The sequence below is a fragment of the Manduca sexta genome, chromosome 17 (genome assembly GCF_014839805.1).
Source record: "Manduca sexta isolate Smith_Timp_Sample1 chromosome 17, JHU_Msex_v1.0, whole genome shotgun sequence".
NCBI classification, from domain to species: domain Eukaryota; kingdom Metazoa; phylum Arthropoda; class Insecta; order Lepidoptera; family Sphingidae; genus Manduca; species Manduca sexta.
The window spans coordinates 12,024,794-12,043,342 of NC_051131.1; the positions used below are offsets into that span (position 1 = coordinate 12,024,794).

The 18,549-nt window shown below is 37.2% G+C and overlaps 1 protein-coding gene across 6 annotated transcripts in view; it reads right to left on the reverse strand.

Annotated features, from left to right (window-relative positions):
* LOC115449350 (rho GTPase-activating protein 21-B) overlaps positions 1-18,549 on the reverse strand; it is a 412,582-nt gene that overhangs the window by 127,680 nt on the left and 266,353 nt on the right. For 4 of the 6 annotated variants that reach the window (XM_037439479.1, XM_037439478.1, XM_037439480.1 and 1 more), the window contains one exon: positions 9,794-9,829. The exons of the other annotated variants lie outside the window; for them this stretch is intronic. In XM_037439479.1, the coding sequence (XP_037295376.1) occupies positions 9,794-9,829 (36 nt within the window). The remainder of the gene's footprint in view (positions 1-9,793; positions 9,830-18,549) is intronic. 6 annotated transcript variants of the gene reach the window in all.

Below are 18,549 nucleotides of genomic sequence, written 5' to 3' on the forward strand. Positions count from 1 at the left end.
TCTGAATGAGACACACTTACATGGGCCTCTATGGCGGGTTTAAAGACATTGTGTACGGTCGACGCTATGCGAGTGCATATAAAATATATCCTACCATAACAGATACCATACTCCGTATACAACAATACCTACAACCAGCAGATAAATACATAGATGCTGTGCAGTTATGTTCAGTAGCTTTGCAAGCACACTATCACGTCCAGAGTCTCAGTATACGACAATACCTACAACCAGCAGATAAATACATAGATGCTGTGCAGTTATGTTCAGTAGCTTTGCAAGCACACTATCACGTCCAGAGTCTCAGTATACGACAATACCTACAACCAGCAGATAAATACATAAACGCTGCGCAATTATTTTCAGTAGCTTTGCAAGCACACTATCACGTCCAGAGTCTCAGTATACGACAATACCTACAACCAGCAGATAAATACATAGATGCTGTGCAGTTATGTTCAGTAGCGTTGCAAGCACACTATCACGTCCAGAGTCCCAGTATACGACAATACCTACAACCGACAGATAAATACATAGATGCTGTGCAGTTATGTTCAGTAGCGTTGCAAGCACACTATCACGTCCAGAGTCTCAGTATACAACAATACGTGACATTTTCACGTCCAACACTTGACTTAAGGTAAACGTTATGGCGTTGTAACGGGATGCTCTCAAGGTCCTGCGTTTCAGTACAACGTAGAAATTAAAAATAAAACATGATATGAGAACCGTGACTGGTCAGTTGAATCGACATATCAGCTAAGGTTATATTATGGTACGAACTGTTGTTTCAGAAATATAATAAAAATATAGTTATTACAGATTTTATATAATAAATTGCATTCGATTTGTAGGTTTTTTGGTGAGTAAACATTAGGTAATGGAATTGGTTTAAACTAAACAATCTCTAGAAAGACTCCCGATTTTACTCCAGGGCTCGGAGTACGTAAACTTATTTCGAAAATAATTATGCTAACTTGATATCACACACTCACACATTCATTCTTTTATACCTTTTATACCCTAAGGGGTAGGTAGAGGCACTGGTGTCCCACTTTCCGCCATGTGTGTTCCGACGGAACGGCGACGGCTACGGCGAGCGACGGCATGATGTGATAGCATTAACCGAATCGCCATACCTGGCACAAATTCCGTACTTAGGGTTGATATTGAGCAGAAAAACGCCATATCACTGCCCGACACGGGGGTCGAATCTGAGACCAGCACTAAAATCGTACAACTACGCCACTGAGCCATCCATATCAGTCGTGAATTGCGTGCTTCGTTACCTAATTAGAATAATTGAAGAAAATACCATATATGGACAGGTCGAGTTCTCAGTAACGTCTTGGTAACACGTACACAAAACTTATGACTAGAAAGATCACGCTAAACTTCTGAGAAATGCCGCACAACACGCTCTATGTTCGGAAACTTCTTGGATTCGTAATAAGGAAATCCGACGGAAAACTGTATGCGGTTCAGAAAAGTCATCATAGACCTATTGTTTGAGCGCCAAGGAGTTTATTTAATCCTATTATTATAACTACGATCTTATTAGAAACTATTGTAATATTTTTGCTGACTTTCGAGGACTTTGTATTTATTTTATTTTTATTTTTTATTTAGACATAACCACAGAGTATAATTTATAATTATGCAAAAAGGATGCATATAATAGTGCCAACAACGCTAAATTCAAACTCCGATAAAAGCTACGCAAAACATTCCAATTTTAAACACTAAATTACAAATCATGTTTTTAAGCCTTATACAATCACTCTAGTTAGACATTTATTTATAAAACTATTTAGACTTACTTTATCGGTCACTTCCTGAATTTGCTATAATATAAATTTCCAGGCATCTATATCGTATATCTACACATCGAACCATGAAACCGACTATTCAAATATCTCAAAAGTCTTTACCACGAGAAACAAACCCACACGAAGTACTCGTACCAACACAAACGAATATTTTTCTCAGTATCATTAAACACACATTGTATTACCCGTAATCAATTCAAAGACATTTCCTAGTTAACGGGGGACGTTGAAATGTTGCCCATTTCCCTGCATTAAATCAGTCGGACTAATGCGCCGGCGATTATGTCCACGTAATTGATTAACTACTCATACAGATTTGATACTTATGTTATGTGATACCGGTGTATGTCGGAAACATTGACAAGTATATTATGGATAAGTTATGAATTATAATATTACCCAACTATGATGAAATAAGGTATTGATTTAAACATACTATTTAGGTAATAATTTAAACACCCAAGTATGAAGGTCCATTTTGCGTTCCACTCTAGCCTTACTATAAATTATCAGAATTTTTATGTGATAAAGTGTTGGCTTTACTGTGCTTGTATTTTACTGTGGAGTAAAGACTATTTTGATTTATTGAATGGAGCATTTCGGACGCTGTGGTACCTATCATTATCTGTCAAAACGTCATAGAGGTTGCCGAAGCTCTATTAAATCTGTTTCTCCTTCTTAATTTATGTTTTTCCTTACTATGTTATTTTATAATACACTGAGGAAGATTATGGAAAATGAAATAATCCCTATTTATGTCCGTTTAATTTAATTACAAAACAATGAAGTATCGCGGTCATACAATTCTGTGTCCAAGGCGCGGCTCACCAATCAAAATTTTCAATTTTAATTACTCGAAAGCAATTCGAAAATATAAGAATAAGCACAATAACAACTCGTTAAACAAGAAAGCGTGCGAAAAAACATACAAACACGTCGCTAATAACCGCTGATTGGGCCGCAGACTCATTACTACTACAGAAGAACGGTTGGCGAAGTGTAATTGCGGGCCGGTTGCTTGAAAAAACCAATAATCTGTTTGATCAAACGTCAACTTTCCATTTCATCCGATATGCCGATACCTTTTGCGCTGTGTTCTCACTTGAACTGGTTAAATTCATGAACTCACGGCTGTATCTTGGAAAAGATAGGACAGATTGCTGGTGATGGGATATTTTATATACGGCCGGATAGCGATCATCGTACACAACGGTGCCATAGTGGCCCACGTAAGTGTGTCGCGTTCCGGGATCAGCCTGTGTATATCCGGTTCCGTCAGGCCGGCATAATTATGTGCCGAGGGGTAATCAACTCTCGTCAGTCGACATTCTATTGGACACCACTCCAATTAAAATCAGGTGCAGTGGGGTCACTGCCGTGCCCGTTTGTAAAAAAAGATGTATAGTACAAAAAGTCCTTTATGGTGTTATTGGCGGTGTGGCTTACCATCGGTCGAGTGGCTTGCTAATCTTATTCATTTGCGTAAAATATACTGAGCTATGCGATATCGTGCAATTCTATCATAAAAATTAACAAAAATCTTTGATAATTCACTTGTATTTTCAACTCGTAAGTCACTTATATGAACTGCTCTACTTGAAGTTCGTATTTATAGTCTAACTTTGTGCCCAGCAGTCTCACAGGCAAAATACTGTACTAGACAAAATGATAAAACTGTTAATATTACTATAAGTTTTCTCAAGCTATACTTACATTTTGCTGGTTCATTATTAAAATGTTCTTGTAATTTTTTTTTGCACAATTTTATTTATATCACATGATTCTTTTTTAGTAAATATTTAATCCCGAATGTAAGTATAGAGGAGACCATGAATTATTGCTATTTCAAATTTTTACCAAAATGAAAAGTTTAAATGTCGTTTTTCCAACATAAAAAAAAATACATAGGACCTTATTATGCACCAGCTATTTATATCTATCATCTCCACAAATAAGAAGATAATCTCAATCAACTTCCAATTCCATTCATTTAATAATGACTATTAAACCCCATTTGTGACCCAAATTTTTACACCTGCAATTGATAACGTAGTTTTCGAACAAGTTTAGACATAATTCAAGTCACGGAGGACATCAAAAAGGCAACCTAAATCCGACAAGCTTTTAGGCTTGATTAATTAGCAATAATTGCAAATGTCGAGCATTTTGCACACGTGTTAATCAATCTATGGGATCTTAATCATTGGAGGTTAATAGCACTGATAAAAAACACGGATGACGTGTATATCCTACTATTTTACGACTAAATCCATCAATTTTACGAGTTTCTAAATGATCGAAATGTTGATTAATATGACATTTCGCAAATTCCCGTTCGCGTAACTGTAAATAAATAGCTTTATTAACGACTAATCTACATTTAGAAAATTTTACATTTATCGTGTAAAAGCATCTATTTTGTTGTCTCCGTTGCATTATTTCATTTCAAACGCAAAAATAGTTACTTTTAATTATAATGAATATCGTATAGATTGGTTCTATAAATATTCAAATCATAACAGAAACCGACATCCTTAAATATTACATAACAAAGTCCCCCGCTGCGTCTGTCTGAAAGATATAAACTCAAAAATTATCGAACAGATTTCGATGAAATTTAGTATGGAGATAGTTACAGATCTTGAGAATGACATAGGCTACTTTTTATTCCGGGTTCAATATATAGCAAAACTTTTATTCCAGAAAAAAAAATCACGCTAGCAAAATTTTGTTAAACCATCACTCGACTGTCAATTGATAAACAGCTACAAGCAGCCCATTGTGGGCAATATTAATGGCATGGAATAAGGCCCACTTCTGTAAATTTTTTTTAGTAGCCGGATAATACACGAGTTAAAAAACAAAGTGTCATTTTACACCAAGAGATCTATTATATGCTGCTAAATATCTCATTCGTGACAAGTAGTCTTTTTTTCATGGGGAAAATCCTCTTGGACACCCTTGTAAAAACCCCATGGTGACCACAATCAACATGCCGAAGCCATTCCACTACTAGCATTTTAAGCACGTATCCGGGGTAATGATAGGTAGCCTCAGCAAATACACACAAGAAAGAGACAAACAACCACCATCCTTGTCTGTCAATCCCATAGATCCAGATGCCGAACGAGGTTACAACTTTCCCGCGCTCGCAAAAAAGCAGCATGCCAGTCGTAAAAATTTAAATTGACCAAATTAGCTTGATGGGTCGCCAAGTGATTATAATTGAGATGCCGCTCGCGTCGTGTGCGCAGTTTTATACTTGTTTACCGCAATAAAAATGTTCTGTGCCTTCTTAGATCCGTGTTCTTGAAGTTCACGTATACGGTGAAAGACTGGTGAATTTGCGGTGAGTTAAAGTTGCTGTATTACATTGCAAAATTAAGTATGGTATATCTAGCGCAGTTCAAGATACTAATATCAAGAGCCATAACAATAATTTGTCACTGGTCTCATTAACAATAATTTGTAAAGCTAACAAAACCGGCTGCAATTTTCAGTAAAAGAAATTTGTTTTGCCCTGTTCATGCAATATTTCGTTTAACGAATTCTATTTTAACACACGAGGACATTTTATTACTAGTCACATGTACAATTCTGCTTCCTAAGAGGCTTACAAACAATCTGCACAATTGAGCTTAAGTTCTTAGAACCATTCAAACAGAAATAATACTCGAGATGAACTCTGCAAGTCTTTGTCAACATTACGTGTTAAGATAGCCGTTATCACGCCATCTGCAGCGTGAGATGTTGTCACGCGACGGAACACGCTGTGATGCGAGGACTGATATCAGAAATTCCTAAACGTGTATAGTCTAAGACCAGTCAGTCAGCCACAAAATTAGTTGAATGAATTCGAAATTTCAAATCACCTTTTAAAGATTAAAATAAATTATTTCAATTCATTTCAAAGCTATAGCATATATATTTTGTAACCCCTTTCATATCCAAATACTAGCAAATATAAAAACACAATCTCTCGTTGATTGACATCATATTTAGACTGTACTGTACCTACTCATGGCCCAAAATAAACAATTAAACATCCATGCTTTTACAGGGGTTGGCAATGGTGCAACCAGGGCGAACAAAAATAACTATACACTAGGATCCTATCAAAAGTGCACGACTATTCTAATGTAATAACTATGCCCGACACATTCTAATAAAACTTATTGCATGTATTGTATGAAGATTATTCTTTTAATGTGCGGATGGCCGCATCATAATCGTTTATTATCACCTATAGCGCATCACGAACTTTTATTGTATTCTTTCACAGGAGACATCAAGCTTTCTTACATTATCATACAATTAAACAGAATATAATCGTAAATAAATAACAACTCATTACTTCACATTAATACTCATTCCCGAGCATGACGTTACTCACGCAATATACGCGTGACGCGGTGAAAATAAAACACCATGTATAAACTAATATGACACTAAAGCGAGGTATTAGGAGTAAACATACTCAATTTAAACGCTTTATTGCTATGGTTACGGGCGGGATGCATCTCGGTTTCCAACGATTTGCCCCGGCTCGATTGAAATCTGTGTCGGTTTTCTACACAATTATTTGCTCTCCCTGTATTAGTTGGTGATGGAATGTTTACGTCTGCTTGTATGTAGATCATCAATACAAATATTATTTCCAAGCCAGTAAAAACGCCTTTATTTCCGAAGGCGTAAGCAGAGGTACAACTAGGGCATCCAATTTTTTGACTGTGTATTCCATGGCATGATGTGATAGAGGATGAGCCTGTCGCCATATCGGGCACTAATTGCAGACTCCAGGCTGATACTCAGCAGAAAAACCCAATATCACTTTACCCGACCCAGGATTCGAACCGGGTACCTCAAATCTGCCCTAAGGCACTGTCAGGCGGTAAAAATTAAAAAATAACAGAAAATAATAAACAAATTTAACACGATAATAATAAGCCTGTGATTGTTTCGTCTCACACTTGTTTAATCCACGGATCAATCGTTTATTACCGATCTATTGCCTAATGGGATGGCCTTTATTCCGAGATATAGATATAACTATCGGTTGAAAAACGAATAATTCCAACGTACTATACTATCAAGGAAAACTGAGAGTGAAAGTAAAGCGGCTACAAGGAAGTTAACCAAAAGGATAGAAACATCAATCATCGCATAAACCAACAAAGCATGCGCCGATCCATTATACTTTCGAATCGTTACTTTCCAAAAATTATTTAAATTTCGAACAATACGAGCCAGTTATTTAACGGCCATTATACATAGTACAGTACGGTGCAGTAGACAAACTTTCATTTTCCTTCATTACCGCGACACTGCGACCGCGGCTACTAATGATCGGTTGGTGTGACCGACGGTCGTTACCGCTATGTCGTCCGCTGTCACCCGCCAGTCGCCGCGCCACAGGTATATATTTATGTGATTGTCACCTGGTATTAGAATGTGATTAAGAACATTTGAGTGTCGAGGTAATTGTTTGAATATTAAATGCGAAAAGTTTACTGACCCTATTTTGATGACATGCGCGTTTCGGTTCAGTCGATTATTGTGTATTATTTAATAGGCTTTTGATTTAATTAGATTTCTGTTATTTGGTAATATTTAGAATAAGTATTTTAAGCAGTAGCCTACTAAGGCAACGAAAACCATAAGGAACGAAAATCCTTTACGGATATTCTAGAACATCATTTCCTATCTGCTATTTACGTTATTATTATACAAACATAACAAGACCTCGATGACGGGACTCGACAACATGAAATCAACACTCACATAACTCAATTTATAATCTCGACAAACCTACAAATAGTGGAAATATCAAATCCGTAACATCCATTTATACTCATTCACCGCTAACTACAACCGAGAGCATTAATCTCAGCACACAATCAGTCCACGTCACCGATGGCTTACTGGCAATCAACAAATCCGCGACCGTGCCGTTGCCACCACAATCAATCGCCCTTGCGCGACGACCTCAATGTATCAAAATAAATTCACGCCGGCCACTCGGTACAAATCATGGCACATCAACAACCAGTCCTCGTGTCCACTGAGTGCATCTAATATCACCTATTTGCGGATAAATAGGTGCTGGAGTGTGCAAGTAAGTGTCGACGATTTTTGGTTTTACGAAATTCGAATTGCTTTCTCGATTTTTTTATCTAGTCGAATAAGGTGGCCAGTGACTACATGGAACCTGATGACTATGATTAACCTGATAACTAGGTGCAGTGTTCTTCAAACATATTGACGGTCAACGAGAGTCGCCGCGTCTGACCACGATTGTTAGACTTATGGCGGTCTACAGGAAAATTTGAAATAACAACAGATAAATTTTTCCTCACTTGGTTGAATATTAATTGATAGTTGCTTTTAGCCTTTCGACGCACATTATTTTCAACCGATGCTTATTTACAATCTTCGTAAATGTTTTTCCATATTATTCTTTTAATATTATGCAAAATTTTATATTCAATAACACTGTACTAGTTCTGTACCATTTATCAAAATCTCGCATTCGTTCTCGAATATGATCGAAGATCGCCGAATCGACCGGAGATTTACACCACTACGCATATCTTTGATTAACTGCGGCCATGCTTCAACTTGTCGCTTCGTTACGATGTAGAAATGCACCCATTTTCCTACCATGATTCAGTGGCGGGAAGCCGTGGGCGACGCGACGTGTCTACTGTCCGAGCAGAACAAATGCGCAGTATGACAGTTTTCACATCATTTATTTAGATTTTTTCATAATATGCCGACAGACACATATTTTAAGTAGGATTAATAAGCTTCCGTAATGGGTTTATGAATCATTTTTATTAGATACCTAATTGTGATTTACATTTGTTTCGTTTAATTCAAGTGTTGTTGCTATCTATTTTGGCTGTGTTGTATTGAAATATTTCAGTTATTATTTATATATAAATTCAATAAACATTGAGACACGTAATATTTAGTTTATGTTACTATCACTTTGTTGCTACGCTATCAAAAAGAACAAGAAAATTCCAAGTCCCATTTGTCGTCATTCCATTTATCCCGTGCATTTCTCACGTTGCGGATGCTTTGCTCTCGGCGTGCATCGACGCGCCTGTTTCGTAAATAGAACGAGTTGACACACATAAATAATATTAGCGTAATCGTAAATAAGCGGCGCGCGTCGATACACGGGACGTCTAAATTCTCTGGACGAGTGACGCGAGACGGCTTATGATTCTGAATGCTGAATAATGTTGTCTGTATGTATGATTGTAATTTTTTTATAAACGCTTATTGTTAGGAGACCTTGCAGTAGTTAGCAATTTTTTAAGACATAATTATTAAAACATTTGTTTCGATATTTTTACGATATTTTTCAGTTCACAATATAATTTATTAACACCATAGAACACTTTTAAAAATCCATTGAGCCATATATTGAGTTGGATCTCCTAACTACTTATATCATTACTAAGTACTCACATCCCTAGTACTTACACCTTTAATATGCACTAAAACTGAGTACGCATTCGGCGAGGCACTTCGAATCAATATACAGCGCTCGTAAAAGTTCTCGAAATATATCCTCGCGTAACAAAAGCACGTCGCGCTCAACAACGGAACGCTTATGCATTAGTGTCATACTGTACGTCAGCACTATATTGGCGATTTGTTGAAAAATATTACGTTTTCTTGTTTTTACGTATAATAAGTTTAAACTAATAATTATAAATTAAATAGACTTTTCTTGCTATCGAAGGCTAATGGGCGAACGTTACACAAGATGATGAGACTGTATATTAACTCAATGTAAATGAAAATATAACTTGTATTTCTTTTGCGACTAAAAAATATATGGTTCAGCAACTTAAAACATAATATTAAATGTTAGTGACAATGTCGCTTCGTAGAATTTATTTATAAATATTAGAAACAAAAACACACACAGAAGGGCGAATTCAACTCACATTCCTAAACGGTACCGCGTATTCAGGTGTTTGTACCTGCAACAAAAACAAACCAACAATCAGTATCAGTGTGAAAAATTACAATAAATAAATACCAATAAATCAATAGACCGTGAAAAACTCAAGCTATTATATAAAATATAGTTTTCATATTCGTCTATAAAGTCTGAACTCCACACATACTTCTTCGACCTTATTATATTGGTTGTTTTGGGCGGGATTAGAAAACACCCTGGTTGTTGGGCCTCTGCCTATCCTTGCGAGGTTATCCTCTAGGGGTAGGCAGAACAAAAACGTAAAGAACGCATCACGCCTTTATAGGCATTCTTTTTTCTAACAAAGACATACGACAATGGGCGCTGCTAATCATTGTCCAGAGGGCGTCAGTGTTCTAGACTAAAAATAAAATGACTTCTGTGTACGTGCAGTAAGAACATTTCGTTCGTTTAATAAATTTATAGTAATAACAGGTTGCTTCAAAGTTCTTGGGGCGGACACCATTCTCAATTGGGCACGGTTCACCTAGACTACCCTCTACACGCACACAGTATAACACACACATCGACATTTTGCTCAGATGCCTTAAAGCGTACCGAGATAAGCAAATACATAGCGAATCAAGAACTCGAACAAATTCACCGTCGGTTTTATGTACGCAATATATTTTAATTAGTCATCAAAAATTTACTGAACGCAACTATCGACCACTAATTACGCACTAAGATTGCACAGCAGCGTATTTACAAAAGCGGGTGCAGTTCAAACACATTTATAAGAAAGGGCATTCTCGTTACCCCCGTCTAACTAATGGGTAATTGTTGACATCGCAGTTGCGCTGCCCGCTTGCACATTACTTCTGGATCATTCATTGAAGTTAATTTTCTTGGAACACTGTGGAAAATCGAGACGAGGAAGTGAGCTCTATTTAGAGAAAAGATCAAAGATATATTTATTTTGGCATGAACATTGTAAATTAAATATATTTTTCACAAACTTTATTTTTGTTCATAAAAATTGTTCCGTGAAGCAGTTTTGATATTGCATTGTGACATAACATCTCGACAATTTCGCTGATTGTGCGGATATGCAATGTTTTGTTATTCAAAATTGTATAAAGTGCTTTGGACAGTCAACAATCAGGCGAGCAACCCTCTTGTCTTTTCATTTTGTTATTTTGCTGGTGGTAGTATATATCTTTTATCCGCCCGGATAGCGACTACCGTACACAGGGTGTTAAACTTGTCATAGTGGCTCACGTAAGTGTGTCGCGTTCCGGGATCACCTGTGTATATTAGGTTCCTATAGGCATAATTTTGTCGACTGCCGAAGGGTAATCATCTCTCGTCAGTCGACTTTCTATTGGACCCCACTCCATTTACCATCAGGTACAGTGGGGACACTAACATACAATCTTCAAACATATTTCTTTTTAAAAGATAGGTAAGAAACAAAAGTACTGTAATTTCACAAGTCTTCATACATTTTTGCATCCACAAATTCGGTATCGATACAGTGGTCGCATTAGCCGCTCTACATGGAAACTCACTTAGCGGTATTGCGTAGCGGAGAGCACCATGCCTGATATCTGTTATATCCTTTACGAATTATGATCGTCATAAAACAGACATATTTAACGTACACGTATCTTCCATTTCTACGTAATTGATTCGTTGGGAAGAATTTGCCATCCTAGAAAATATACGGTGTATTTTTTTTAACCTTATTTAATAAATCCAGTCTATCTTTATTGCTTTAACGAGCCACTTGCAGAAAACAAGCCTGCAAATAAGGTCCTGACCCCTAGACCGTCCGGGAATGCAATGCCCGATGTGGTAAGAAACCCTTCCTATAGGACCGTACATACGCTACATCAATATTGACTCCTTCAAAGAAATCAAGTATCAACGTGTAATAAATTAAAATTTAAACCAAATTGTACGTCATAAAAATGTATTAACTGACAAGCATCCACTTACAGTACAATTAAGAAAAAAATCGCATGAAATGTAACACCTCACCTATTTTTGTCTAAATTACCGTACATTATAATTAGCGTGAAACATTCTCGTATGTAGGTCAGTAGACGTGACGCGTTTTGGTTGCGTCTGTCACCCGTCGCCCGTCACCCGCGCGAAGGATGTCACCTGTCATGTCAAACTTCGAATGCACCGTGAGTCAGTGCGAACGTAAACGAGTACGGTTTGCGTTTACGACGAGTTTATTTTTACCAGGAATTCTAATAGCCAGTCTGGAATTAGTCTCTGGTGGGCAGACTGTGCCAGAATTTTCTAGTCGTCAATGCGTTTACTGACTGTCATACATACAGTTGCTATTTGCAGTATCGTAGAGGTATAATTAGCTAAGGTAGGAGTTGGATTTTACTCATGACGCTACATCCGCACCTGGGACACAAATTAATGGAAATTCAACAAATACCATGCTATAATAGACTCAGTTAAGATTCACGTATGAAATGTTAAGTTGATACTTGTGTACTGATAAGATGCTACGTTTATTCGAGAAGATTATAGTAGGAGGCTTGATTTATGATCTTAACTAACTCAAAAATAACTCTAAATATAATTAATCACGTTATAATGTCAGCACTTTCCTCACCAACTCGTCATAATTGTCACCAGGCAAGACAATCGTCCTTCGTGGGTTCATGATTTAACTCGATTCTAATTCTTTGGCACCCAGTATCACCAAATGGAACGTTTAATTGCACAATAAAAACAAAGCATTTAACAAAACACCATTGTAAATACAACCAACTCCGCATAGCACGTACAAAAATCCGCCATAATAGCGCTCGGCAGGACGCCCGGCCCACGTGGTCCAATCATTTAATCAGCTCCCGTTTGTACAGCTCCTAGCCCGTGCTTAATGAATGGATGCCCCCACATTAACGTCAAATGGGCTGTGGTGGGGAATGCGGAATGTCTGTTGCCAATTGACATTATCCACTTAGATGTAGGGCTGTCAAAAAGTTACCAGTATAACGGGTCATGGTGAAAGGACCTTTGTGAGATCGGTACAGATACGTAGTTATTAAAAACTTAAGAACACCACCAAGACTTATTTCATTGCATCGCTGCAAGTTGATCTTCGCATGAACGGTGTCAATTGCAAATTTTTATTTACTTATTTAGAATTATAAATTGCACATCGATTGGCATTTAAAAGTAGGTATGTTAGAGGGTCAATTAAAAAAAATATCTTAAATACTCAAACTGCGCCTTAAAACGAGAAATGTGAAACAATTTCTCCGTGTACTGGAATTTGCCAACCCTAGCAGACAGTTTCTGTAAGGGATATATGAAACTCTTACAGAGGCCCGGTATGTTCTGTGAGATATTCAGTTGTTTCTGAGCTCATTGGGGTCAGTGATCGCCTTTTAGAGGTAACTAATGGAGTGAGAAGGAACGCAGTAGCCGCAGTTAATGATAATAGCAAGAATGTACCGTACTGGCAGTATCTTTGTTACGTTATCGTCTAATACCACGATAAATAAGATACAAGAATAAGGATGGATGTTAGAATTATACGTGGGGGGAATTCATTTTAAACGTCGATAACAATGGAGTTAAAATCGTGTTAAAGTTAAGTTGTTTATGGTCTTAGGAATAGGTCGATTATAAAATAGTCAAATATTTTAAAATGATTTGACCTTTAATACCACAAAAATATAATCATATACAAATTTTATCATACAAGATGTACAAATGAGAGGCGACGAGACGAGTGGACAAGTCGCCTGATGGTAGGCGCCATGTCTGCTCATAAACAAGCCACATTTGAATTACAAATTGCACGGCGCTGCGCTAATTATTAATACAAGTAATACCGGGCAATATCACTTCGACGTTATAAACCAGAACAATCGTACATATTTGAACAAAATTGCTAATAGCTAATGCATATAATATATATTTCTTTTATTGCTTTAGTGGGCAAACGATCAAGGGATCCGCCTGATGGTGAGGAGGATCCGTCGCCCATGGACAATGAAGCAATAAAGCAATGCCAGAGGCACAGCCAAGCCGTTGCCTCCCGACCGTTTTTTAAAGGAGCTAATGATGCTTTTCAAACGTAACTAAAACACGCAGTAAACGTTATATAGTTATGAGTTATATGTATACATTTACGTAGATATATGCGCCGAGAAAAGCGCGCATTTACAGCACTTAAAAAGCAACGTACGCATGCGCCCTTAAACTGTGTTATAGGCGGACTTGCAATACCACCTGGTACACACATATTAGAGAACAAACCGATCTATAATAGGCATACACTTACGTCGAACATATGCTAGTGTCGCAACACGATACGGCCCGCGGGCATAACAATAACTCGCTTCCCGAACGACGAATGTGCGTACAATGCGGAAATATCTAGCGTATAACTCCAGTGTTCTGTATAAATAGACGCCGTGTGTGATTTCTAACGCGGTGCGGTTTTTGTACGATGGCCAAATACGGTTTTATATGGAAAATTGACACGTTTTAACATTATAAAAGGCTCTTAGCGTTTATTTTAAGATATATTACAAAGGTTGAAAGTATTAAATGTTTGGCGCTATAAATTTATATGGGTGGAGCATGTGATGCAGAAAGCGGTACGCATCATATTGCGCGTAATATCCAACGACAATACATGTGGAAAGGCTAAAAATATAAAAAAATACATCATATTTTATTCAATACAGTTTCGGAAAGTCTTAAATCAACCAATAAGAGCGGAACGAATCTCCATAGAGACAGAAATCCAACTTTACCAGAACACTAATATTAATTTCCCAATCTCATGCACCATTAATAAGCATGATATAAAACAAGCTCCCGTCCGCCAGACGGAGACGAATGACTAAAATACACAAGTACCAATAAAAAAATTACGTGTATATTTTATGTGGGGCGATAAACCACGGCGACACTGAAGCCCAGTGTTGCGCAACACGGTTAGGGAGAAAGTGACATCTGCAGGCATCTATTTGGAGTCTTTTGGGTCATTGTTTCGATTTCCTGTAATCCACAGTAGTAACGAAGTTTAAGATTTATTAAACTTACAAAAAAAATTATGAACATTTTCGATTTATTTATTTATTTAATTTGTAATATTTGTAACTCTCGTTCTGACAGGTGTACTTAAATGTCTATCAAATTGAAGCGATAAGTTTTATTGCACTTGAAACTATAGAACTCTCTCGAACAATCAACACTGTTGACTCTAGATAATTGTGCAATTTATTGCTGGAAGTGATCACTGAGTTATACAATACCACAGGTTCATAGAAAAGGAAGCGTAATTGATATACCTAATTTAAAATCTACAACAAACTTACAGTAACATACGTTTTTTAAGAATCAACTTATTGTGGACATATGAAGGAAATTAGAAAGTTTGATGTCTATCTAGTTACAATCAAGTCAGTTTTTCAATTCATGAAAAAAATATACAGGTTTTGATCAATTTAGATGTATTTTGCGGTTACGTACTAAAAGAAAGTTTTTGCAAACGAAAGTAATAAAAAGATAGTACTGGGACTCAAAAAATAAAAGATTGCCGGAAAAATTTTATACAGATTTTTCATGTTAGATATACAAATAAGACGTACTAGTAAGCTGGCAGCACCATTTATAAACACAAGTAGTAGTTTTTGAACCGTAAAAAACAAAAAAAGTTGCTGAAACTGAAATCTATACTTTCCACAGGTAATCTGTCTCCGCAACCTGGCAGCACTGTTCGTAATGTTCAAACAAATCCTAGATTATAACGTAATCATAAATAGCAACACATAAATATTCCACACAAACAACAACATCAGAATCAACAGGTAATATCTACCGGTTATTAATTAACTATCCAATCCGCCAACACTTCAAGCAACATGATTTCGTAACGTCATTTCCCGACCCGGATGCTGCGTCACATTTCATCGAGAATCCCCGTGGAAAATGCGCCGATCACGGTCGTAATTTCATCTGGCGGCTGTCGGATCTCTCAATTCGACCGGTCGTTCGGAATCGGCCGTAAGTTAGAGCTTAGAAAGCGACACCAGCGCCCATCGGCCCGGCGGTTGTAAATAACCGTCGACTTAATACGTTCACTTCAAACGAAGCCGTGACGTTAGTTTGTTGTTTATGATAGGGTTGGACTAAGCCTTTTTTTCGCAGGGAAAACGCGTTATCGCTACTATGATTTGGGGGGTGAGTGGAACGGGTATGTTGGTTTCACCGGTCTTATGGACAAATGTCGACACTCGGGAGTATTGCATCATCCGAGCGAGCATTGGACCGAGGCCCTAATCGTATTTTTTTTCTCGGACAACAAACGCGTTTCCGCTGCCATCACTAGGGGGGTGAGTAGAACGGGTATGTTGGTTTCACCGGTCTTATTGACCAATCTCGATACTCGGGAGTATTGCATCATATGAGCGAGCATTGGACCGAAGCTCTAATCGTATTTTATTTTTTTTCATGGGCAACATACGCGTTTTCGCTGCCATCACTTGGGGGATAAGTAGAACGGGTATGTCGGTTTCACCGGTCTTACGGACCAATGTCGACACTCGGGAGGATTGCATATTCCGAGCGAGTATTGGATCGAGTCCCTACCCCTGCATATGCCCTACACCCGCAGTTGCCTTCTTCGGCGCATACGGGACGGCCCCGGGGTATCTTGTTGCTCTGAGATAGATTCGCGGAACCGTCCCGGAGGGTTGGACTAAGTCTGAGATGCACAGAAAAATATTAACCCTGTGAACACTGTCTCATTGATAAAAATGAGTTGTGACTTGTTTGAATTCTTGGTGGAGTCTCCTGTGCACATCGAATTATTGATGGCCTTCATTCGATAGGAGAATTTATGCTTATTGTATTATAAAATACCATACTTATAATAATAATTACACACACTTTTATTACCAGGAAAGTTGGTGCATCACATGGTAGAATATTTTAATGGAACATTATAGTTAAATTTTATGACTTTGGTCTTTAATATCATAACAAATGATTGCACCGCAATATGATAGCCAATATATTACCTTTAAACCCTGCAATCGGTTGCATAAATCATTTTTATGATTCCTACTCACAATTATAAAACTTCAAACGTCCGTTTGTAGTGAAAAATCTAATTATACTAGTGCGCAACGTTCAGACAAATAAAACACTTGAAATTCAACGCGGCATGTTATCATACAAATATGTTCAAACACATTTGAAACATGTGCGAATGTGGTTTCAAGACATATTTATGTAGACATATTTTAATGTGAAGAGTCAAATGCCAGATCCCTTCGTCATGAACCGATAAAATCTGAACGGAAACTTGGACTATGATAAAATCTATGATTTAACGTGAGGCAACAATCATGATTCACCAATAATTTCGTTTGTTCAAGCAAAAATAAATTTCACGAAATAGTTTATAATCCATCACAATCAAATTGCATATTTTCATTTGAGAATACAAAAAGCTCGATGCAGCTTTCATCCATCATACAATGCACTCAGAACGTGAAAAATCATTTTCAGTCTATTCACTCGCGATATTAAGCGGAGACTACACACAATGTGAAAAATAATGAAAACCCCTAGAGATATATTTTCAAAGAAACTACATCTCGTTTTGTAAGGAAGGTATAGAAGACGTGACGCGTGTTACGTAGAGAGCTTTTGTAACGCACTAGACTGTAGGAAGACATCAGGGCTACATTGAGGGCGTGTTTGCGTCACACGCAGTTGGAAAATTGAGGAAGAGCGTAGACAGTCAAACTTTTTATTGGCATTATGATGACGTCACATCTAATAGTTCACGATTTCTTATTGTTGATTGATAAACCGATGCAGTGCTTGCAACAAATACAGGAATTTATTTATTTCAGAAAATTGTTAAATGTAAAAGTGAATTACAATGTTGATATTTATTTATTTTAGTTTGCCAACAATTGTAAAAGATCTACAAAAATAAAAAACATATACACTAGTTTAGTATAGGTTGCATAACCAATTACAAGCAATAATAGAATGCAAATAATACGAATAATATAAAATAATCTTATATGTGGGAATCCAAAAAATACCATCAATAATTTAAACAACACAATTCCCATACCGCTTTTCATCACAAACCATCCGTAGTCATTTAGTATTTACAACACAAAAGTGGTTTATCTAAACACCCGTGAAGTTTCGTACGAAGATTATTCTGGTTTACACACCATCCGCCATCGACAATAAAAAATTGTTACGCAAACATGTACGTTCATGATGTAACTCAAGTATTACGGTCAATGTCGTAGGTGCGTGGGACCGCCGGGACAATGGGTTGGGGTTTTGTTATTGTTAGAGGTCATTTTCCCGTCTTAAGTCACACGATGCTATCCGAAAATAGCCGATTGCATTCGATGATATGGGGTCGTTGAGGCTTTGTGTGATGGTTGTCATGGTTGGTTTTAGTAAGGTCTATTTCTGCAGGAATGTATATGATAGTAGTAATGAATTAAAAGATACCTAAGTGTTATATGGCTTCAGGGTATACACTAAGGTGATTGCCGAACTTCACCTAATTTAATTTCTCATTACATTCTCATACCAAAACATCGAACCAGATCCAAAATGTTTTCACAATTATTGACTTTCATAAAAGAAACGTATAAAGTTAACAGTAAGCTATTTAATTTATGTTTGAGTCATATTTAAAAATGGTCGAAGTCGATTCCACAGATTTTCGATATAAACATACACTTT